Source organism: Nicotiana sylvestris, chromosome 9 (assembly GCF_000393655.2).
Source record: "Nicotiana sylvestris chromosome 9, ASM39365v2, whole genome shotgun sequence".
Classification (NCBI taxonomy): domain Eukaryota; kingdom Viridiplantae; phylum Streptophyta; class Magnoliopsida; order Solanales; family Solanaceae; genus Nicotiana; species Nicotiana sylvestris.
The window spans coordinates 104,695,740-104,719,109 of NC_091065.1; the positions used below are offsets into that span (position 1 = coordinate 104,695,740).

Below are 23,370 nucleotides of genomic sequence, written 5' to 3' on the forward strand. Positions count from 1 at the left end.
TATGATGAGTGTTATGAATGTCATATCTTTGTAACTTTTGCTCTGCACTTGTTTCTTCTTAACTTGATTTTTTCTTCAAATCTTTGCTTGAGATTTACACATATGTTTGTGTGTATTAGGTAGTCCCCCAAGTGTTTGAGCGTTGAAGATTGAAGCCTCGAGCACTTGTTTGTTCCTCTCATCTTGGTCCGTTTCCTGAAAAGGAAAAACGTACGGGACTCGGAGGGACGATTATAGATGAAGACTGCATAACCCGTTTTCGTTTCTATCAGAATAATTGTAACCCTAGGACAAGATTTTTAGGTTACTCTGTATGCCTTATAGGTCGTGACTCATCATTTAGTACGGGTTAGCTTTTTGCCTACCATCTAAAATCGTTAGTAAAATTAATAATTCAAAAATGAAATGTAAAATGGTTATACCTGACCGTGGGTTTTCCTTAGAAATAGTATCTCTTCAAATGAACAGCATTCCAATGTGAAGGCAGTATTTTGCCATCCATTGTCTCCAGTTCATATGCTCCCTTTCCTGCAACATCACTAATTCTGTAGGGTCCTTCCCATGTTGGACTTAACTTCCCTGAGTTAGTTACCTTTGTAGATTGAAAGACCTTTTTAAGCACGAAGTCCCCAATTTTTAAGAATCTGAGGCGCGCTTTTTGGTTGTAATATCGTTCAATGACTTGCTTTTGTGCTGCCATCCTTATTAATGCAGCTTCTCTTCTTTCCTCGAGTAAATCAAGATTGACCCGCATCTCTTCGCTGTTAGACTCCTCCGTTGCCTCCATGAACCGTGTGCTTGGCTCTCCTATCTCAACTGGAATCAAGGCTTCGGCTCCGTAAACCAAAGAGAATGGTGTTTCGCTCGTACTTGTTTTAGTAGTTGTTCGATATGCCCATAAACCCCAGGTAATACTTCAGGCCAGTTACCTTTTGCTTCTTGTAAACGCTTCTTCAAATTGTTAATGATAACCTTGTTTGTTGACTCTGCATGTCCATTACCCACTGGATGGTATGGTGTTGACGTAATCCTTTTAATTTGCCAGCTTCGAAAAAATTCCGTGATCTGAGCTCTAATAAATTGAGGGCCATTATCACATACGATCTCCATTGGCACGCCGAATCGACATATGATATTTCGCCAAATAAAATCTCTAACTTCTTTTTCTCGCACATGTTTGAATGCACCTGCCTCTACCCATTTAGTAAAATAATCAGTGAGAACAAGTAAAAATTTTACATGTCCTTTTGCTTGCGGTAATGGACCCACGATATCCATCCCCCCATTTCATAAATGGCCATGGTGCAATGATCGGATGTAACAATTCCGCAGGTCTGTGTATATTGTTACCGTACCTTTGGCATTTATCACATTTAGCCACGAAACTTCATGTCTCCTCTTCCATTTTGGGCTAGTAGTAACCTGCCCTAATCAAGGTTCTCACCAGTGATCTTCCACCTGCGTGATTCCCGCAATGACCCTTATGTACTTCTCTCATTACGTACTCTGTTTGCGCAGGTCCAAGACATCTTGCTAATGGACCACCAAACATTTTACGATACAAATTGCCTTGTTTTAAGCAGTACCGAGCAGCTTTTCTTCGAAGCGCACAAGCCTTTTTCTTGTCATCAGGAACAGTACCATACTGCAAAAAAGCCATAATTTCTTTCTTCCAATCCCAAGTTAAATTATTAAAATTTACCTCATTAGCATCAGGATCAATAACTGAATGAAATAAATGTATCACTGAGGTATTTGCATCGTTTGTCACGTCGGCCGCAGATGCGAGATTAGCTAGGGCGTCTGCTTCAAGATTTTCATCCCTGGGTATTTGTCTAATTTTCCAATCTTGAAATTGTTTTATCAACTCCCATACTTTCTCCAAATATTGTTGCATCCTTGCTTCCCTGGCTGTATAAGTCCCCAGTATTTGATTAACTACGAGTTGTGAATCACTTTTGATTATAATCTGCCTTATGCCAAGCTCCCGTGCCAATTCAAAACCTGCAATCATAGCTTCATATTCCACCTCGTTGTTAGTTATGGAATGACATTTGATAGCTTGCAGAATGGTTTCGCCCGTAGGCGGTACCAATACGACTCCCAAACCTGCCCCTCTCACATTAGATGAGCCGTCGGTAAATAAAGTCCAAGTTCCTGGGTTAGCCCCATTGAACACCTGCAATTCTTTCTCTGCTTCTAACTGTATTCCATAACTAAAATCAGCCACGAAATCCGTTAATACTTGTGATTTTACAGCAGTTCTAGGTTGATATGCAATTTCATATTCACTTAACTCTATTGCTCACTTAGCTAACCTACCTGATAACTCATGCTTGTGTAATATGTTACGTAAAGGGTAGGTAGTTACCACAACGATAGGATGACACTGAAAATAAGGTCTTAACTTTCTAGATGTCATGATCAATGCAAGGGCAAGTTTTTCTAATTGAGGATACCTTGTATCCACATCCAACAAAGATTTACTCACGTAATAGATAGGGGATTGTTTACCTTGCTCTTCCCGGACCAAAACAGAGCTTACTGTCACTTCTGAAACAGCGAGGTAGATGAGTAGCTTTTCTCCAGCTTTTGGTTTTGCCAACAAAGGTGGATTTGATAAGTAAGTTTTCAAATTCCTAAGTGCTTGTTGACATTACTCATTACATTCAAAATGATCCTGCTTCTTAAGAGCTAAGAAGAATTTAAAACATTTTTCTGATGATTTTGATATGAATCTTCCCAAAGCCGCAATTCTCCCTGTTAACCTTTGAACTTCTTTTTTGTTTGAAAGTATATCAGGGATTTCTTCAATGGCTTTAATCTGTGTAGTATTCACTTCAATTCCACGGTTAGAAACGAGAAAACCCAAAAACTTACCTGATGTAACGCCAAATGCACATTTTTCGGGATTTAACTTCATATTAAATTTACGCAAAATTGAAAATGTGTCAGATAAGTGTGATATGTGATCTTTTGAATATTGAGTTTTAACAAGCATATCATCTATATATACCTCCATAGTCTTTCCTAAATATTCCTGAAACATTCTGGTTACTAACCTCTGATAAGTCGCCCCTGCATTTTTTAGACCAAAGGGCATTACTTTATAACAGTAAGTCCCCCTGTCTGTTATGAACGAAGTGTTTTATCTACCGGGTCCATTTTAATCTGATTATACCCTGAATATGCATCTAGAAAACTTAGTAATTCGTGACCTGCAGTTGCATCAGTCAATTGATCTATGTGTGATAGCGGAAAAGAATCTTTAGGGCAGGCTTTGTTAAGATCTGTATAATCTACACAAACCCGCCACTTACCATTTTTCTTTGGAACCACAACAGTGTTAGCTAACCAATTAGGGTACTTTACCTCTCGAATGGAACCAATTTTAACAATTTTTGGACTTCTTCTTGAATCACCTGATTCTTGAAAGATCCATGCTTTCTCTTTTTTTGCTTCACAGGAAGATATGATGGATCCTCATTTAGTTTATGAGTCATCACCCCCGGTGAAATTCTAGTCATGTCTGAATGGGACCAAGCAAAGCAATCCATGTTAATTTTAAAAAATTCAATTAATTTACCTTTCATTCCTTGGTCAAGATTAGACCCAACATAGACTTTTTTATCAGGCCATTGAGCATATAACACGACAGGCTCTAATTCCTCTATCGTTGTTTTGATATTTTCATTCTCTTCTGGTTCTTGTATAGTGTCAGGCCTTGAATCTACATCTGTCTGTCCTTGTTCAGTTAAGGTTTGCGTTGTGATGTCCTCAACTGCCTTCTGTGATTGCTATTTACCTTCACTTCTCGTGCTCGTGTCTGCAACGGAGTTGATAGCCCTGGACGTATGTTGATCCCCACGAATTTGACAGATTCCCCATGGCGAAGGAAACTTAATAACCTGATGCAAGGTTGAAGGAACAGCATCCATTTCATGGATCCACGGTCTCCCAAGAATCATGTTGTAAGCCATTTCCATCTCTACTACTTGAAACTTTGTATCCTTCGCGATCCCTTCAGCAAATGTGGTGAGTGTTACCTCTCCTTTTGTGACGACACTGGAATTATCAAATCCAGATAGAGTATGCACCTTTGGTATTATCTTCTCTTCAACTTGCATCTCACGTAATACTCTTAGCAAAATAATGTTCACGGAACTACCTGGATCAATTAAAACTCATTTCACATTAGTATCAAAAACAATTAGAGATATTACTAGTGCATCGTTATGAGGGGTTAATACGTCGTCAGCATCTGCATCATTGAATGTAATATTGTCTTCTTCTAGAACCTGCCGCACCCGTTTCCCTTGGGTAATAGTTACTTTGGAAACTTTGTTGGCTGCAGTATATGATACACCATTGATGCCTTCACCCTCACTTATAACATTAACAGTTTTTTTGGGAGAGGGGGGCTTTTGAGGCTCCTGCCTGTTTTTCATATAAGCTTGCTTGCCTTTCTCACTGAATAACTCGGTGAGATATCCTTGTTTTAATAAATGATCAACCTCACTTTGTAAAAATCTACAATCTGTTGTTTTATGTCCATGGTCATTATGGAACTCGCACCAATGGTCAGGGTTGCGCCTGTTTGGATTCGACCTCATTTCCTTTGGCCATCGAACCTTATCTCCCATACTTCTCAAAACGGCTACGAACTCAGAAGTGCTGACGTTAAAGTTGTAACCTCCAAACCTCGCTTTTAAACTTCTATCATCGTCCCGTGACTCATAATGGTTTCGCTCGTTCCTGAATCTCGATGAGGAACCTGCTTCTCTGTTCCTTGGTTTGCGATCGTGCCTTTGGTCGTCCTGTTTTGATCGTGAGTCTTTTCCCGCAGGTCCCATATAAGGCTCGTACCTATTTTTACCGGACCTTTTGTCGGTCTTTGCCCGTCCCGGACGTATATTTTCTTCTTTTTGAGATCGTGGCACAGTATCTTCCTCAATCCTCAACTTCGTACTATACCTGTTGTAAACATCATTCCACGTTGTAGCTGGGAATTCACGAAGACTTTCCTTGAGCCTCCTTGTAGCTTCCGAACTTTTTTCATTCAAATTGCTTGTAAAGGTTATAGCTGCCCAGTTGTCAGGTACACGCGGCAATGTCATTCTTTCACGTTGAAATCTGTCCACGAACTCTCTAAGCAATTCTGAATCTCCCTGCTTGATTTTGAAAATATCCTCCATTCTTTTTTCCACTTTTTGAGCTCCCGAGTGTGCTTTGATGAAAGAATCTGCAAGCTCAGCAAAAGAATTTATAGAATTTTCAGGTAGAAGAGAATATCATGTTAGTGCTCCTTTGGTGAGTGTTTCACCAAATTTCTTGACTAGAACCGATTCAATCTCCTGCTTAGTCAAATCGTTGCCCTTTACACCCGTTGTGAAGGCAGTCACGTGGTCTCGTGGGTCTGTTATTCCATCATACTTTGGAATATCAGGCATTTTGAACTTTTTTGGGATTTGGAGTGGAGCAGCACTTGGCTTCCAGGGTTGTTATGAATACCTATCCATGTCTACCCCCTTGATTATAGGTGGCACCCTAGGTATCTGCTCTATGAGTTCACTTTGCTCCTTGAGCTGTTTCTGCAAGGTTAGTACTAAAGTTTGCAAATTAGAATTAATTGCATTACCTGGTTCTCCCTCCTGTGAGTTATTGGGGGTTCCACCACTGCCTGAGTTAACGAGCCCGGAACGAGGGTTTTCTATAGTGTTATTATTTGGAGTAGGTGTAGGTGTTGCAACAGGTAACTGGTTAACAAGTGCCGCAACGGCTCTATTGACCTGAGCAGTAATTAATTTCTGCAAAGCTTCATCAGCGGCCTCCATGTTTTGAAATTGAGCATACTCGTTTGTTTGAGATTCATCAGGAGAACCCTCGCGAGATTGTCGTGGAGAGTCTTACGGAGCAGGAACTTGAATGTTGATATTTTGTGGATCCCCCTAACTTTGTTGGTTCTCTTGGTTTCCTTGAGTATTGACATCGTTAGTCGACATAGTTGATGCAACAAGGAAGGTTAGGTGAAAAGAAAATAGATTATCAGATTCCCGGTAACGGAACCAATTTGTTTAACCAAAAAATAGAATTTTAGTCAAAGCTAGAATTTAGAAGAACACGGGTTACTGATAATCGAAAGAATGTAGAAATTGTCTTTCAACAATAACAAGATGAGCAGAAGAAAGCAAAGTAAACCAGTATATTCCAATAGTCTTCTCTGTCCTTACAAATGTTCAGCATTCTCCCTTTTATAATGGTTTTTTTTGGAGATATGTTTATTGTCTTTGTCTTAATAAGGCAATTATGAGCAATAAATGACAATAAAAGAAACGTTACTCAATCATATGTATTAAATACAAATTCTCTAATGTACTAGGTATTTAATATATGTTAAATACTGAATTTGGACTCTCATGCATCGTCAGATTCATTTCCTTGATTCTTCTTGATCTTTGAGCTTTAAATAATTTAAATAGGTACGGGCGCCAAACTATTTGAATAACTGTCTGTGCCTCTTTCATCACCTTCTCTCGTATCTGTTGTTGCTCGTGCCTCTTGGCTAGTTATAACTCTTTGACTATTTGACTAATCCACGTGTCATGACACGTCACCTCCAACATGCAAACTTTAATTTTACCCAATACAAACGCGTAGGTACTGGTACTAGTACAAAATAAAAAGCATGCGTATGCCATGTAACTCCATGACCATTCCTGAAACTACCCTTGTTTTCTTCTCTATTTTCTTTTTCTAATGCTAATTATAGTACGTACTTCCTTTTTATGTTTTACTTTTGGACTGTTTCATTAGTCACCGAAATATTTTATTAGTCGCGAGAATAAGCTAAGGTGAACTAATGCCTTTCTTCTGCTCTGGATCAATTTGCTCCTTCCTCTCCCCAGAAATAATATTTCAAATTCTCCATTTTAGTACCCTGATAAAGATTTATTAGTATGTTTATAATCACTAAAGAAATACGAGATCAATACACATAATAATCACAAGCACACATACAGAGATATTTGCGCTTGAAGCTGTGTATTTATATCCAACATGAGTACGATTCCAGGCAGAGACAGACCTACCCTTAGGGTAGGGGGTCACTGGCCCCTAGTAATTTTGTGAAAAATGTATGTATATATCTTAAATAATCCTTATATATATATATATAATTGAGAGACATTAAAAAGGTGATGTGGCAGCCTCTAAAGCCAGAATTTGTATTTATCTTTTTCCTCAATTTTTTGTTATTTTCTCCTTATGTTGATTTTTAAAAAACCCAAAAACCATCTCTGTAATGTTTGGTCCATACTAAAAGACCGAAAAGTCACGTCTATTACACATCAATTCCTCATAAATAAATCAATGTGTAAAGATCAGTTTCAATAAAACAATCGTTTTCACCTATTCAAAGCCGATTGAAATGCCTTATTAATAAAGAACCGTTTCCCTTTTGTTAGAACTTTAAAAGCCTCACAAATTTTTCAATCAACTATAAATCCTATAAGCCACCATCAGAAAAATAGGAAAGAAAGTTGAAAAAGAATAAGGAAGAAGAGGAACTGTTATGAAGAAAACTTGGAAGAACGTAACATTCACATTTTTCCATTTTCTTACATTTTTGAATGTGGTATGTCTGCTTCCATTATTTTGTCCCTTTCAGTTTGATTCTTTCGTTTTAACTTTTGCTATTTAATTTCTGTTTATAAATTAGGATGTGTACGTATATTGAGTTAACACATTGCTAATACTGATGGGTACAATAATTTTGTACTTTCCCTTTCGGTTTGATCTTTCGTAGAAATTTTTGCTTTATTGATGGGTTTTTAATTAATTTTGTTCTTTTGTGTTTGATAGTTTTTCATATAATGAAGACTCCAACATCTGAAGGCAAATCGATAACAAAGTTGCCCATATACACGATCAAAAGTTGTATATGATTTGAAGGTTTCTCATGCTTTAAACTCTGATTTTATTATTTTGTATGTGTAGGACTTCAAATTTTCTTCTCCTTTTTATAATATCTTTTTGTTAAATTTGTCTTTTTTTTGCAGTTGCTTCTTTGGGTGTTCATATTATGCTGTTCTTCTACTAATGATTATGCATATATACGGAAAGAGCAATAACCATAAAGTTAGTATTTAATGTTATGATAAAATATTGAAGAAAAAAGTGTTTGCCGTTCTCTCTTTCTTCTTCTTTTTCATGCAACTCTTGCCATTTTAAGTTTACATCTTACCCCAATGTTAGGGAGCACTTTACCCCAATGTTAGGGAGCGCTTTATTCTAATGTGGGATTTTCTGACGCGAATCCGGATTAGTCGAGCTCCAATGTGGGTACCGAATATTGGGTGAGAAATAAAAAAAAAAGAGTTTACATCTTACCCTCTAATAATTAGCACATGTTTAAAGAAAAGAAAAAAATTGCAGAACCGTTTCCTCTTTAGAAGATCTCATCCAATTAGTTTCTTTATATTTTTCTTTATAATTATCTAATGCATCAAGATCTTTTAGTATACCCTTACATAACTTTTTTCTGTACAAAAATGAAAATAAAATAGAAATATGAGTGTACGTAGACACTTTTATTATGAGCAACTTATAAAATGATTATACATTTTACTCAATGTATAGAAAAACTTACAATTACTCCGAAGATGTTAATTAAAGAGAGACAATTTTACCTTTTCTTTGCTTAATTAATTTTATTCCATTATTATTAATATTATTTATTCTCTCCATTCACTTTTAGTTGTCCACTTTTGACTTTATACTCCTTTAAGAAAAAATAAATGAAGTATTGTATAAAGTTTACTCATAATAATGATAGCATCTTCAAAAGTTTTGGAGAATGAGTAGTTAATGATAAGGGTAAAACAGGAAAAGAAAAATTGTCTTTCTCTTGATTTAGTATAGTGGACAAATAAAAGTAAAAATGTATTTTTAGTATAATAAAAGTGAACGAAGGGAGTATGAACAATATTTAATTAGAAATAGAACATAAACAGACATAACAATTTTATACTTATTGAATAGATTATTTAGTGAGGAATAAACGTGTATGCATGCGTGTGTTACCTCTTTTTTTTTTGTGGGAATGTACGTTTTATATAATACTCCCTTAGTGTATTTTACTATATTACCCCTAATTAATATTTTATTAGACACCCCTTGATCTATGGTATAGATGTAAAATGGTAGAATGTCTCTTGGATTTCTCAAAAAATCAAAATGGACAAGTAAAAGTAGATATTTTTTTTAGTATAGTAAACAAGTAAAATTAGACAAAGAGAATACATTTGTTTCTTATTTATGGTACTATAATATTTTCTTAAACCAGGTTAGACAAAGAGAATACATTTGTTTCTTATTTATGGTACTATAATATTTTCTTATTCTTCTATATCAACTATCAATTAAATTCAAATAATTAAAAAAAAAAATATTTGACCGCGCGAAGCACGGACTAATTAACTAGTAGGTATATATTTGAGGGACAACTTAACTTTTAATGCTATGTCTGGGCTCGGCTCCTACTCTAGCATTTGCTCAAATTTTTATTCGAAAGTGATGCCCGCCGCTTTCAAATCCTGAGTCCGCCTCTGATTCCAGGAACATTAACAGACTTGCTAAATACTCTGGCAGATAGCCAAAAGTAAGAAGCTATAGCAAGTACATATGGAATAACTGATTTAGGGAAAAGAAGTTATAAAAAGTTACCAAAAAGCACATGGAGTAACCAATTTGAGAAGTTCCTTCCCGGACTTCCTATAAAAAAGCAATCGATTTACGGGTGCTTGCTGGTCTTCAATATGAAATTAAAGAATGTTTAACTAGGAAAGGTTCAAATATTTGGATACCCTAGGGTGCTTGCTGATCGCCATGCATCATGTAGAAGCATAGACGCATTCACAATTTAATATTGATAGGTTCAATCTTAAGAATTTTAGTGTTAAATTCTTTAATGGATTCAAAGTTTAATTATAACATATATATCTATCTCCCGTGTCAAAAGTACTAGATTTGGGTGAACCAAATACACTACATCCGCCACGGCATAGAAGCTTCATCTTGCCGTTCTTCTTGGATAAACTATTAAAAAGGCAAAGAAGAAAAGCTGAGAAAGGAATAGGTCAGTAGAGGCCAAACATGAAATAACAAACCAACAACCTAAGAAATCAAATTCTTCGAAAGCTCGTAGGAAAATTAAATCTGAAAAGCTTACTTCTTCTACGTATTATATAAGTGGAAAATGTCATGATCCGATCCTTTAAAAGGACGCTGATAAAATTATTCAATCGATTTCAGGGTTGCATTTAAGACGATGGATACAGCCAGTGTTATTATCATAGTATGTGCTTGTCTTGTTTTTCTTGATACCGGGTATACTGTGCCCATACCATAGAAGGAACTTGCAGCAAAGAAGTGCTCAATCTCGAAACAGAACTACAAGAGATGGAAACATGGTTGTTTTAGCAGGAGCTGGTGCTGTAGTTGCTGGTGCAGCGGCCGTTTCAGCGAACGATAGTACTGATCATGAGCGTAAGCGTGCTGAAGTTACAATTGATTTAGGAGCTTCTGCTGAGGCAACTGTTATGGCTACACAAGGTTGTTGCTGCGGTGGTGGAGGTTGCGGTGGTGATGGTGGTAGTTGTGGCGGTTGTGGTGGAGATTAAAAGCCTTGTCACCTTTTTGCTTTTCAAGTTAATTTCACATATGGTCATTGACCTTTTTCCTAACAGTAAAGTCGTATCAAAAATAGTTAAGTTATTTTACTGTTTTAGTAGATAATTAAAGTTCGTGAAATTAACTCCTCCTTTTTCTTCTTTATTTTTTTTAAAAAAGAATTATGCTGTCCTTTTTTATAGTTTGGTTTTAATTTGGACTGTTTCATTAGTTAACCAAACTAATATTTTGCGAGTCGTGAATGTAAGATGAACTTGTCTAACCTTCCTACTGCTCTAGATGATATAGATTCCTATTCTGTAAAAAGAATCAATTTGGAATATTTCTTTCAATAGCAGTGTGATACAAGTCTAAATAAATTTTTGATCTTGTGAGAAGATATATTTCAGGTAATAGCATATTCAAACCTTTGAATATTGATACAATCTTAATCACATGGTTTTATTTGGAATTAGATTTCACGAATGTCATGTGCCTTACATATGATAAAAGTTTAAAAGTCTATCTTTTGAAATTTAAAATTTAATGGTCTATTATTTAATACCTAGTAAAGTATGGTAAAATAATAAGGTCAGACCATAAAGTATACTTGTTTTCACCTTCTTTCAACTGTTCCTGTGTAAAAACTAGAAGTTGTGACAACTAAATCTTACAAGATGCAAAAGATGATACTGTATCATTATATAACTTCCTATGATTATCATACATTGTGGGTTCTAGAGTAGAGTTTGAAAAAGAGAATTATTATATATAATCCTTATTGTTTTTTTTTCCATCTAAACATAACTTTTAATTTTTATCATGCGAAATTTCGTATTTTGCGACTATACGAGCTCAATATTGGGAGGAAAATGCGATGCTTTGGGTGAGAAATACATGTTTAATAGGCACATTTTTGAGAAGGTAAGGTATTTAATAAGTCGAACCTAAGACAAAAGTGTATAATAAAGAAAAAAGTAGTGCTAAATTTAGGGAGCGTAGATGTATTTGGCCAAGATGTTTCTTCCCTTTATACAATAGCAGGGCAGGACAACGTTTCACCATCATGGACTCATTGGAAAGGTATAGTAATTCTATGAATGGCCAGGGGTAATAATATTAGCAGACAAACCGATCCAATTGCCTTTGGCTAGAGCATTTTATCACTCTCCTCCAATAATTTTTTTAGAAGATTATAATATTCATAAAAGATAATATGCTTCAACATTTTGAATATTCACACACTTTACATTAACATTTTCTGTTCAAGGATGTAATGATCATTCAGGCTTTAGGAGGAACCGCAACTTTGTCATAACAATTCCTACCCAACCTTAAACAATCTAGCCAATGCAGAATCTGGGAGTTGGGGTCTCTCTCTATAACAACATCTGAAACAGTAATCTGAAGGTTACCTCTAAAGCTAGTGATCCTCCCGCGAACTCTAGCAAGAACCCCAATCTGGACTTGGGAAGCAAAATCAGCAGCCATTTGGGAAATTAGTCGAACATGTGATGGGCTACGGCGAGAGAAGTGACGCGAGCTCTCCTGGTTGAGCCACAGCACACATGATATGCAACCTGTGCCATCGTCAATGTCAAATTTGAGAAATCTATTGGGCTTGAAGTCTCTGCTTACGATGACACCCACTGTCTCTGCCCGCGAAAGCCGCGTCCCCTTGCGTGAAAAGGAGGCGGAGTCGTAGGGGATTGGTTTTAGAGTGAGGAAGTCGAAGGCCAAGAGCTTGACGTGTGTGTTGAGCAGCTGATGAGCATCCATTAATGGAGTGTTTCTCAACGGGTTTCTACTGAGCCGTCTCCTCCACTGTGACAAGTGCCAGGGAGAGAGCCTTTTTCTTCGGACTTTGAGGTTGTTTGGCTAAGCTGGTCAAACTAGTTTATAACTATTTTTTGGTTTATGTAAGCATTTGGTAAAACTAAAAGTGCTTATAAGCCAAAAATAAGTTAAAAGACATAAGTTGGTCTCCCCAACTTATCAAATTTCAGCTTGTCAGCACTTTAGGTTTGACCAAAATGTTTACTATTTTATCCCTAAAATATTTCTTTTTAAAATAAAACTCTTTGTATACCCAGTTCTTCAGCTGCTTATTATTAATTTCAGCATTTTTAACCAAACACATAACTGTTTATTTTTTAAATCAGTTTCAGCACTTAAAAGTGCTTTCAGCATCTAATGTTTATCAGCTACTCTAAATCAGCTAAGCAAAACGGGCTCTTTGTCTTCTTTTTTTTTTGGGGGGGGGGGGGGTAGGGCTGGAGTAGAAGCACATATGTTCCAATTTATGGAAACAATTTGTCTCGACACCAATTTTAAGAAATAAAATATTCTCTCTGTTTCAAATTAGACGAGATATTTTCCTTTTTAGTCTATTCCAAAATAAATGACAAGTTTCTAAATTATAAAATAATTCAACTTTAAACTCTTTTTTTTACTTATTTTATTCTTAATGAGAAGCTTTTATAACCACACAAATGTCATGGTCCCACAAAGCTTTTAAGACCACAAGTTTCACAATTCTTTTCTTTCTTTCTTAAACTACGTGCCGAGTCAAATTACCTCATCTAAATTGAAATGGAGGGAGTAGTAATTATTAAAATCCGTGATCTTAAATATATCATAATATTTATATGATTATAGACTTTTGAATTTGTGGTCTTAAATGCAACATAATATTTGTGTGATTATAAAAGCTTCTCATTAAGAATAGAAATAAGAATTTAAAGTTGAATGAATTAATAAAGAAATAATATCACATTAAATAAAAATAGGAATTTTTACCTCCTATAGCAAATGTTAACACCTTATTTATTTTAAATAAATACCATTTAAAAAAATTATATTCTATAGATACTTTTTAAGGTTTATAGCAAAATATTTAATTTTGGTTACCTCCTAGCCCTAAGCCACTAAATATGCTATTCAGTTACACTATTTTCTTTCTCTCTCTACTTTGATACATCTCATTCTCTTCTCTCATCCCATTAAATTTTCGCTCTCCTCCTCCTTTTAACGGCATCTTCTCTTTGATTCACTTTAATCAATCCTTCGAAATCCAGCGACCAGCAGTACAGCAACAACAAACCCTAAGCCGAAGACCCAATCATGCCGAAGCAAATCCACGAAATTTTTGGTGATTATTTGTTGTTGAGGTTCACCAAGTTTACAATGCTTGACTTCATCACATATTTATCTTTCATTGATGCCTGGATTTCAGTCCATGCGGATAACTAGACAAGAATCCAATTAAGTTTCGATTAAATATTCTGTAAGTTCCGGTTCAATTAGTGTTCTGCAAGATCTTTGAAGATGGAAGGACTATTTGGCTACAAGGCGGAAATTAGGGTTTGTTCTTGAGCAAAGACGACGGAGTTTGGGGCTGATCAACTTGATTTGCTGTTACTATATTTCAATATATTTTCAACGTATCACGGTGTATTTTTATGTATTTTATTGTATTCATTGTCTTTTTTTCATTGTAATTCAATGTATCTCGCTGTATTCCGTATATTTCATTGTATTCAATGTATCCCACTGTCTTCTATGTATTTCATTGTATTCACTATCTCGCTATATGCCATGAATGTATTCATATATTTTTTAATTAATATAATTTATGTATTCAGATGTATTATATAATTTCTCGGAAGATTGCTATGTTTTGGGGTATTTTTCAGTTGAGAATCTTTTCTATAACCGGAAATACAAATTTTGTGTATTATAATTGAGTTTGTTGAGTTATATTAGGAGTCTATTATGTTAATTGATACACTTTCCGTTTAAAAACAGTGTAATCCCTTGTTTCACGCCGTGAATACAGTCGAATACAGTAATTTGTCTAGCTGTAATCCCATGTTTTATGCGATGAATACAGTCGAATCAACAACTAATTAGCTGGACTTCCCTGATTCACGCCTATTTTTGCTACTGTATTCATGAATACAATAACTTAAATACATCAAATACATCTTATAACCACAGAAAAGGTATCTATAATCCGTAATATAGAAAATGGTATCTATAGATGGCTAATTACTACTAAAAGATAGTGCTTTATGAAAATTTCTCATAAAAATATATACTCCTATATAGTTTGGCCCAAATTCGAGTTTTGTGCGAAAACTAGGTGAAAATAGCACGGGCTAGCCAGTTTTAGGACTGGTAATTGAAAAATAGCTAGCATTTGCAAAGTCATTGAAAAATAGCCATTATTTTGCTAAATACAGTAAGTTCCAGCATAATATGCTAGATTATGGAGCTCCAGCGTATAAACTTCCAGTATACTATGTTGGAACTTCAGCACATGGAAAGTTCCAGCATAATATGCTGGATTATGGAGTTGTGCTTATAAACTTACAGCATAATATGTTAGAACTCCAGCACATTATGCTGGAATCTCATATGTAAAAAGTTCGAACTCAAGCACATTATTTTTCCGGATTTTTTAGGGTGCTTTTGTTCAGATTTTATCTTTACATTAAAAAGTAGTTAAATTTCAACTATTTTTGAATTTGTGGCCATTTTTCAATTACCAATTGTAAATCTGGCTATTTCTGATTTTTTCCCCCAAAAATTGGAGATTCCCAAAAGCTAGTACGTACTTTAAGCTCTAAACCATAAACCTGTAATAGGACGTAGGGATGTCAAATGGGATGAATTGCTGTCTTTGAATTATGGAAAATTGACACATCTGACACTGGACACCTCAGGTGATTTCTATTGCTTGGCTAATCATGCCACAATTAGCTTTTTGCTTGTCAACGGGAACGGGGTACTACTGTTCTGTCCGTCGGGTTTGGGATAAACCACAAAGCTTAGTTGTGCATCATTATGGATTATGCTACTGTTACACCGCTTGATGTTTCGTAACGGTGTCCGTTCATAATGTTGTGTTGAGATCCTGAACAAAGCAGAGCCCGCTTATTCTACCCTTAGTGGTGTCTATTACTTGCCTCGTCCTCCCACCTCGACCTCGACCTCTTGCTCCCTAGTGGCCACCACTCAATAGTCAATATAAAGATAGCAACATTGGATCCTGTACACAAATTCAGGCAGCCTCCGAACGGATGCAAGCAACAAATCCTAAGAAAACCGGGGTGGAATGCCCCTGGAAACTGGCAATTATTCAATTCAATAAAATGCTCCCCTTAACATGATGTCGTGCGAGAACACATTTCGAGAACCAATCAACACTACAAGAATATATGGTTGCAGAAATTATATACAAAAAGCAGTTGATCACTTCAAACTCAACCAAAACTGCTTGTAGCCAATACAACCATCAAAGTATCAATATAACCAGATATCCTACAACAATGTAGTAGTTAATGTATCTTTTACGAGAGTCTGATACAGAATCTACTGAAATAAAACTACAGTCAGGCCAACAGAAATTTCTGTCATAGGAGTGTGCCACTAAGACGGCGTCTTCTTCACAAACAGCTTGCTGATGTCTTCTGTAACAACGTTGCTCCTGCACAAGTTAATTAAAAACATCCATTAGTTGTCATAACTAAAACATCTGCTACCAGCACAAAATCTAAAACATGGCTCCCTAGTTGGTTTTAGGAATCTTCTATAAAAGAATGATTAGGTCATATACCTCACAAGTACTTTGTACAGCTGTGGCATCAGAAAGACTAGCGTTTGTATCTGATAGGTCAGCTATAAGATAAATTTTGAGCACTTGGCTTTCTTTAAATGGTGGTGCAAATCCAATTTAAGACATGATGCCAAAGGAAACTGATGATGTCATCTAATTCCAAAAAATTTCATTTTTCTCCACTTCTATTTGCTTATTTCCCTCACTGTTTCGCCCTTGATTTTCATCTTCCTATGCTCTCTAAAACATATGTAAGCAATTTTTTTATTGGTAAAGGGTACCTTTTGTAAGCAATTACCCATCATCACGCCCCTATAACTCACCAATCCCCATGTTTATTCAACCCCGAGTCTATGCTACTTTGATCATGGAAACAACTGTATGACTCATCAATTTTGGGCTCAAGTGAGATATTAATGTTGAATATTAAGAGTTACTCTAATCTATAACCATCCATTAGCAGTCATCTGCCATAATTTCCTCCTTCCCCTTCTGTCTAATCTATAAACGTGCATTACCAGTAATTTAATGGGTCCTCCGCCGTAGTCTCATATTTTTCTTCAGGCTAATCTCATGACCATGCAGAAGCGTAATTTGGTGGGTACTCTTCCTCTTCCATACACTCTTTCCCCTTCTGCTTTTTCTTTTTCTTTTTCTGTTTGCGTTTCTCTCATTTGCTAATTTTGTCTCCTTCTGTGCTACTTTTTCCTCCATTAAGTCCATTTTTTTTCCACCTATATTTCCCCATGGTTCTGTGCTGCTATTCTGTTCTTTTCACTACTCTACTCTAGTTATACCAGTGCAATAAATTTCCCCACGACCACCTATTGGCCCTCCCTTCCTCCCTCCCTCCTAACTCCCCCCTGCATTTGTTTGTTATGCTTCCAGTTGTTGCTGGAAAAATCAAAACCACATGCAACATTTGATTAGATTTCTGCTTCAAAAGAAGTTTACCACCTGAAATTGTTTCTGCTGTTAGAATTTCTCACAACTGTAAATCAAATCTACGTACTGAGATTTCATTTCTTGCTTACACAATGCATGTCTATTATCCTGATGGAAAATCATAATCCTAAAGTACACAACTTATTCGTGTCACGTGTGTTCCCAATCGTTCTTTAAAATTTGGACAAGGCAACAACAACCCAATATAATCCCACAAGTGGGGTCTGGGGGAGGGTAGTGTACACAGACCTTACCCCTACCCTGGAGGTAGAGAGGCTGTTTCCGAATAGACCCTCGGCACAAGAAGAAAAAGTTGGACAAGGCAATAGCAGAAAATAGACCTCCTATAGCGAGCCTGCATAAGGATTTAGTTGCTATGATGAATTGGTGTTTTTCCCTTCTTACCAAATAAAAAGAATTGAGGAGTGCTCTCCTAATTCAAGCCAGATGAAGAGACTTTGTACCATGATACCAAAAACTACTATTCTTGGTGCTAATAAAACGAAGTAATTAGTGATGCCTGCTTTATTATCGGCATAAAACCTGAATGCCTTGACAAGTAAAGGTAATAAACAAAAGAAGGAAAAGTTTCCTTTTTTCATTTATAATTACATAAAAGAAGGAAAAAAGAGAACCTCACTTGACGGGACGTGAAAGACATATCTAAATATCCCAGATTATTATTGTTATTAGTATTATTATGTTTCTTTATGATAATTAACCCAAGCCTTACAAGTTGAATTTCTGCGACTGACATGGTTGAAATGAAATGAATAGAAGTCGGCCCAGTAACGTTGTTATATACAAGAGAAAGAACTTTCTTTCCAGAAAATTGGACTTCAACTTGAGGAGGATTAGGCAAAACACCATATAGGCCCGAACGAAAAAAGAACAGATAGTGATACATGATACAACTTCCATATATAGACGAACTTAATACAGAGCATGCAACGAGACTCAAAATCTCATTAACAAACTGACCTTCCAGCAAGTTGAGGTGGGACCAGAAGACCACTTCCTGTTTCAGGAACATTCTTCATGTGAGGCAAAGTTCCTTTTGGAATCTTACTGCGTGGATAAGTGGATGCAGACACATTTTTATCCCGCTTCCGTGATGCATTTTCAGCCATGGCTGCTGCAACTCGGGAAGAATGGTCAGTCATGTATCCAACTGGCATTGAGGGTGAATTTAAGAGAACTGATGCATCAGGAAGTTTCAGTTCAGAGGACTCCGATGAGCTTGACAAATGTAATGCTTCTTTATTTAATGACGAACTAGTCCTCCTGCATATGCAACGAAATATAATTGAAGCATTGCCATAGGATAAATTTGCAAGTTAAGCATTGCCAAAGTATAAGCATGCAATTCATCGTTATATGAGTATAAAGCAAAAGTTCCTCCGCTAAATGCATATCATCCATAGTTTTCACTAGACATCAAAGTTAAAGAAATAAGATCATATGCTTCGACTACTCATCAACAGTAGCATACCAAAATGTAGAGTTGAGCTGCATGAGTCGGATTTTCAGAATATTTTCCCCTTTCTAACGAAGCAAATTTACTAATGACTGCATAACGCAACCACATAGAAGACAGAAGCTTTATGGCACACTATTTGTAACGACCCGACCGGTCGTTTTGAGCTTTTGCACTTTGATCGCCAGTTCTCGGGCATGACTTGCCCCGTGTGATGTATTATGACTGATGTAAATCGTTGGTTTTGGTTTTCACGGAAATCGGTATGAATTTGAAAGAACAGTCTAAGTTGAAAGCTTAAAATTTGAAAGATTTGACTTATTTGTATATGAGCTCGGATCGGAATTTTTATGATTTGGTTAGCTTTGTTGGGTGATTTATGACTTAGGAGCGTGATCGAAATTGGTTTTGGAGGTCCGATGTAGAATTAGGCTTGAATTGGCGAAGTTAGTATTTTGGCGAACTCCGGTTGATAGGTGAGATTTCGATCCGAGGGTCGGAATGGAATTTCGAGAGTTGTTGTAGCTTCGTTATGTCATTTGTGATGTGTGTGCAAAATTTCAGGTCATTCGGACGTGGTTTGGTTGGGTTTTTGATCAAAAGCGTATTTCGGAAGTTTTTAGAAAAAAAAACTTAGGCTTGAATTCGATGTGAATTGATGGATTTGATGTTGTTTGAAGTGTTTTGATGATTGGAACAAGTTTGAATAAGGTATTGGGTCATGTTCGTGCTTTTGGTTGAGGTCCCGGGGCCTCAGGGTGATTTCGGGTGGTTATCGGAGAATTTGGAAATTGTTGCAGCTTCAGATTTGCTGCTTCTGTTATTTCCGCATCTGCGGGTTGTGGACCGCAGATGCGTCTCCGCATGTGCGGTTGGTTAGTCGCAAAAGCGAAAATGCGCTTGCTGGGCAAAGACCGCAGAAGCGGTTAGGCGGGCCGCATCTGCGATGTCTCAGATGCGGGGATTTGGTCGCAGATGCGATTGTTGGCCAGTTGAGTGATTTCCGCAGATGCGGAGAAATGACCGCAGAAGCGGTACCGCTTCAGAGCGGTGGTGGGGTCGCATATGCGAAAACCCCTAGGCAGAATGTTTTAAGTTATTTCATCCGCGATTTTGAGTCATTTTCCTCCATAGCTGAGCATTTTGAGAGTTTTTTGAAGGAAATCGAAGAGGGGTTCAAGGAGAAACGTTTGGAGGTAAGATTTTTGAACCTAAAACTCGAATCTATTGTGAAATCCACCTAGAAATTTATGGAAACTAAGCAAAAAATGGAAGAACTAGGGCTTGGGATTTTGAAACTTTTAAATTGGGATTTGAAGGACCATTTGAGGTCGGATTTGAGAACTTTTGATATGTATGAACTCGTGGAGGGATAAGGAACCCGTTGATGTAAAAATTTCTGAGTTTCGAGAAGTGGGCCCGGGGCTCGGGGTTTGGTAATTTCGGGATTTGCGCCCGTTATTGATTGTTTTCGCTTGGGCTTTGTTCCCTTAGCATATTGTGATGTATTCGTTCTGATTTTGGATAGATTCGACGCGCGTGTAGGCCGATTTGAGGGGCAAAGGCGTCTCGAGCTAGAGATTTCGCCGGTTCGAGGTGAGTAATGATTGTAAATGATATCCTGAGGGTTTGAAACCCCGGATTGCACATCGTAGTGCTATATTGAGGTGAGACACACGCTGGATGACGGGCGTGGGGTCGTGCACTATTGGGGATTGTGACTTGGTTCGTCCCGATTGATGATTTTACCGCGTATTTGACTGAAACTAGCGATCATTATGTTTTGGGCTAATACCCATATTTGGGCTTCGTGCCAGCTATTTGAACCTTTTGGGGACTGTTGTTGATATTTCCTCACTGTTTTGATTTTATACTTGAACTCAGTCATGTATTTTCCACTGTTTTCAAAACTCAGCCAAGTTTATTTCGCTTTAACACTTGAAATGATATTTTCAATAATATTTTGGGCTGAGCATCATGTTTTATTGCTGCCCGAGGGGCTTATGTGATTTTTGACTGAGTAAGGCTGAGGGCCCTGTATTGTGAGGATACTTTTGGATCGGGCTGCACGCCGCAGCAGTGAGATACTGATTGATTATAAGGCCGAAGGCCTGGGATATGTACGCCACAAGGTGGCTTGTGATTTATATGAGGCCGCGGGCCTAGATTTGATGTCACGAGATGGATTGATATTGTGCTTGGGCCGTAAGGGGCCCCTCCCGGAGTCTGCACACCCCCAGTGAGCGCCGTCAACGAGATATATGGATCGGGCTGCACGCCGCAGCGATATATGGATCGCGCTGCACGCTGCAGCGATGCTGTTACTGTTCTATGTGTCTACTTTATTTCATTTGTCTGCCATTATCTGTTGTTTGTGCTACTTCATGGGATGTCTATCTGATTGCCTGGCATTATCTGTTAATTGAGTGTTGTGCCTGAGAGGCGGATTCTCGTGCTTATCTGCACTATTTGTTTTGCACTCATTTGAGCAACCGTTGCAAAAGTCATTTTTAAAAGAGGTTTAAGCTGAGCTAAGATGTTTTTCCAAGGATTTCACAGTTTCACTGCTTTTACTCAAAGGGTTTTAGACTGCTCTATATAGCATGATGGTTTGTTTTACGTGATTTCTTACTGCTCAGTTATTATTTACCTTTATTACTCATTGAGTTGGAGTACTCACTTTACTCTCTGCACCTCGTATGCAGATGCAGGTATTGGTTCACCCGGTAGCGGGTTTTGAGACGGTCGAAGACTAAGTTATCGGAGTTTAGTGAGGTGACTGCCAGCGTTCGCAGCACCGCATTTCTTCCTTTTGTTTATCAGTCCTATTTTATATGTTTCAGACCTTGCAGTTATATTTATACTCTAATAGATGCTCGTGACTTGTGACACCCCGGTTTGGGCTGTGTTTGGGTTGTATTCCGCACTTAATAAAGAAAACTTTTGTTTAGACTGTGGTTATTTAATTATGCTAAAACTGTTTTATTAATATTAACTATTCTGAGAAGGCGAAATGGGTTGGTTGGCTGGCCTTGTCTTCACGAGAGGCGCCATCACGACCGGGTTCGGGGTTAGGGTCATGACACTATTGGATTGACCAGTCCCCATTATCCGCTTTGGATATTCTCAACCAACACCAGTCATTCTTTCTAACACAGTAATCTACACTTAACTATACCTTCGAAGTGCTCTTAGGTGTTCAAAACTTTAAAATCTACTAGTATCATGTTAACCAATTCCTATGCTATCAACTTATTAAGAAAAATAATAACAAAAAAAATCCCATGCTAGCAGCCTTCCTAAGCATATTTGACACATAAATGTGGAAGCAAAAATTCAGAAAATTTGCCGCAGGCTTATTATTTTTTCCCACCTTGTATCATACTCTCCCCTCTCTCAAAGAGACAGTGTGGGACAATATTCGGATTAGCTTTGCTCCAGATAATGCAGAAACAGGGCACTGTTCTATTAGCAGGGTGTGAATGCAATAAGTGAAGAGCCAGAACCATTTTCTTTCCCGTGTTCTTCCTTCTTTTCCTTTTCCATCATCCTTGCTCCTACCCATCCCCTTGGCCTAAAGCAAATAGGCAGCTCTCTCATTAATCATTAAATTAAGAGATGTTTCATTATCTTAATATGTCTTTCCTTTATGGTAGCTCATTAGGATTAAAGAGCACAAGTTCACAAGCACAATTCCTATTAGATTGAGCAAGATTGATTTCTTATTCCATCCGGTGTCAATTTTACTAGATAATTTCGGATAGTTGAATGACCATCTAAATAATGGACTCCTCCTTTATTGTCAACCCACAGTCTAAGTCCAAAAAAAACTACAAAAAGAAAAAAAAATCATGACCCATTAGGCAAAAATAACTAAAACCCACAAATTATCTCAAAAAGGGATTGCTTTCTTTCGTGCAAAGAACACTGAGGAAAACATAAGGAAAGACGAAACTAGCCAAAGAAATACAAAGAACAAAACCCTATAAATAGAAAATTGAACTGAATGCAAGGGATTACTTACTGGTTTTGCGGCTGAGGAAGATGGGGATTCTGGTTTCTGGTAGGTAATGGATCTAAAGGGGCTGAAGAAGGGGTGGGTTCCTCCGCTTTGGGAAGTTGTTTATCTTCTTTAAGATCTTCTTCTTCTTCGTCGGACGATGCATAGTCCACCAAAGACATCTTTATTTCTTCTTTTTTTTCGTTCTGGAAAGTGGAAACTCCTCTCTCTATATGTTCCCTCTTTTATATTCCTTACTGGGGAATGGAATCGAAGCATGGAATTATAACAGCTTAAATTATTTTTTTTCAAGAGACATTACATTATTTGGATTAGTTAATAAGGTTCATGGTTAAAACTTCTTTAATTACATTTTCTTATTTGTACTACTTTTAAATAAGCATTTTATTGAAAGAAAATTTCTGAGCTCTTCTAAAAAAAAAAAAAAAAAAAGTTCTTGAAAACGTTTCTCGATATCCTTAGCTATGTGGTAAAAGTCTAGTTATTCTTTTGGTTACAAAAATTAGTATGATGATTAAACGTGGTTTGCATCAAATATTGGAATTATTAAATCTCTTTTGTTCCCTAAAGATTGAATCGGTCATTAATTAGTGGCAAGATTCATCTATTTCTCTTTACAATACTATATTCCAGCACTAA

General features: G+C 37.0%; 5 protein-coding genes across 5 annotated transcripts; all 5 read right to left on the bottom strand.

Annotated features, from left to right (window-relative positions):
* Positions 1-335: 335 nt before the first annotated feature.
* On the bottom strand, positions 336-1,110 carry LOC138877999 (uncharacterized). Its single transcript, XM_070157651.1, has 3 exons — positions 930-1,110; positions 593-816; positions 336-368 (listed from the first exon to the last, which is right to left on the bottom strand). The coding sequence occupies exons 1-3, from the start codon at positions 1,108-1,110 to the stop codon at positions 336-338; spliced, it is 438 nt and encodes a 145-aa protein (XP_070013752.1).
* Positions 1,111-1,411: 301 nt separating this feature from the next.
* LOC138878000 (uncharacterized) lies at positions 1,412-4,127 on the bottom strand. Its single transcript, XM_070157652.1, has 5 exons — positions 3,806-4,127; positions 3,017-3,078; positions 2,769-2,917; positions 2,460-2,639; positions 1,412-2,264 (listed from the first exon to the last, which is right to left on the bottom strand). Exons 1-5 carry the CDS (start codon positions 4,125-4,127, stop codon positions 1,412-1,414), a joined length of 1,566 nt encoding a protein of 521 aa, XP_070013753.1.
* Positions 4,128-4,184: 57 nt separating this feature from the next.
* Positions 4,185-5,117, bottom strand: LOC138878001 (uncharacterized). The gene has a single exon (XM_070157653.1). The coding sequence runs from the start codon at positions 5,115-5,117 to the stop codon at positions 4,185-4,187; it is 933 nt and encodes a 310-aa protein (XP_070013754.1).
* Positions 5,118-11,799: 6,682 nt separating this feature from the next.
* On the bottom strand, positions 11,800-12,537 carry LOC104213081 (CST complex subunit STN1). Its single transcript, XM_009762495.2, has one exon. The coding sequence runs from the start codon at positions 12,445-12,447 to the stop codon at positions 11,953-11,955; it is 495 nt and encodes a 164-aa protein (XP_009760797.1). The 5' UTR covers positions 12,448-12,537; the 3' UTR covers positions 11,800-11,952.
* A 3,357-nt stretch (positions 12,538-15,894) lies between these two features.
* On the bottom strand, positions 15,895-23,089 carry LOC104213082 (uncharacterized). The gene is made up of 3 exons (XM_009762497.2): positions 22,735-23,089; positions 18,215-18,517; positions 15,895-16,159 (listed from the first exon to the last, which is right to left on the bottom strand). Exons 1-3 carry the CDS (start codon positions 22,890-22,892, stop codon positions 16,102-16,104), a joined length of 519 nt encoding a protein of 172 aa, XP_009760799.1. The 5' UTR covers positions 22,893-23,089; the 3' UTR covers positions 15,895-16,101.
* Positions 23,090-23,370: the final 281 nt, after the last annotated feature.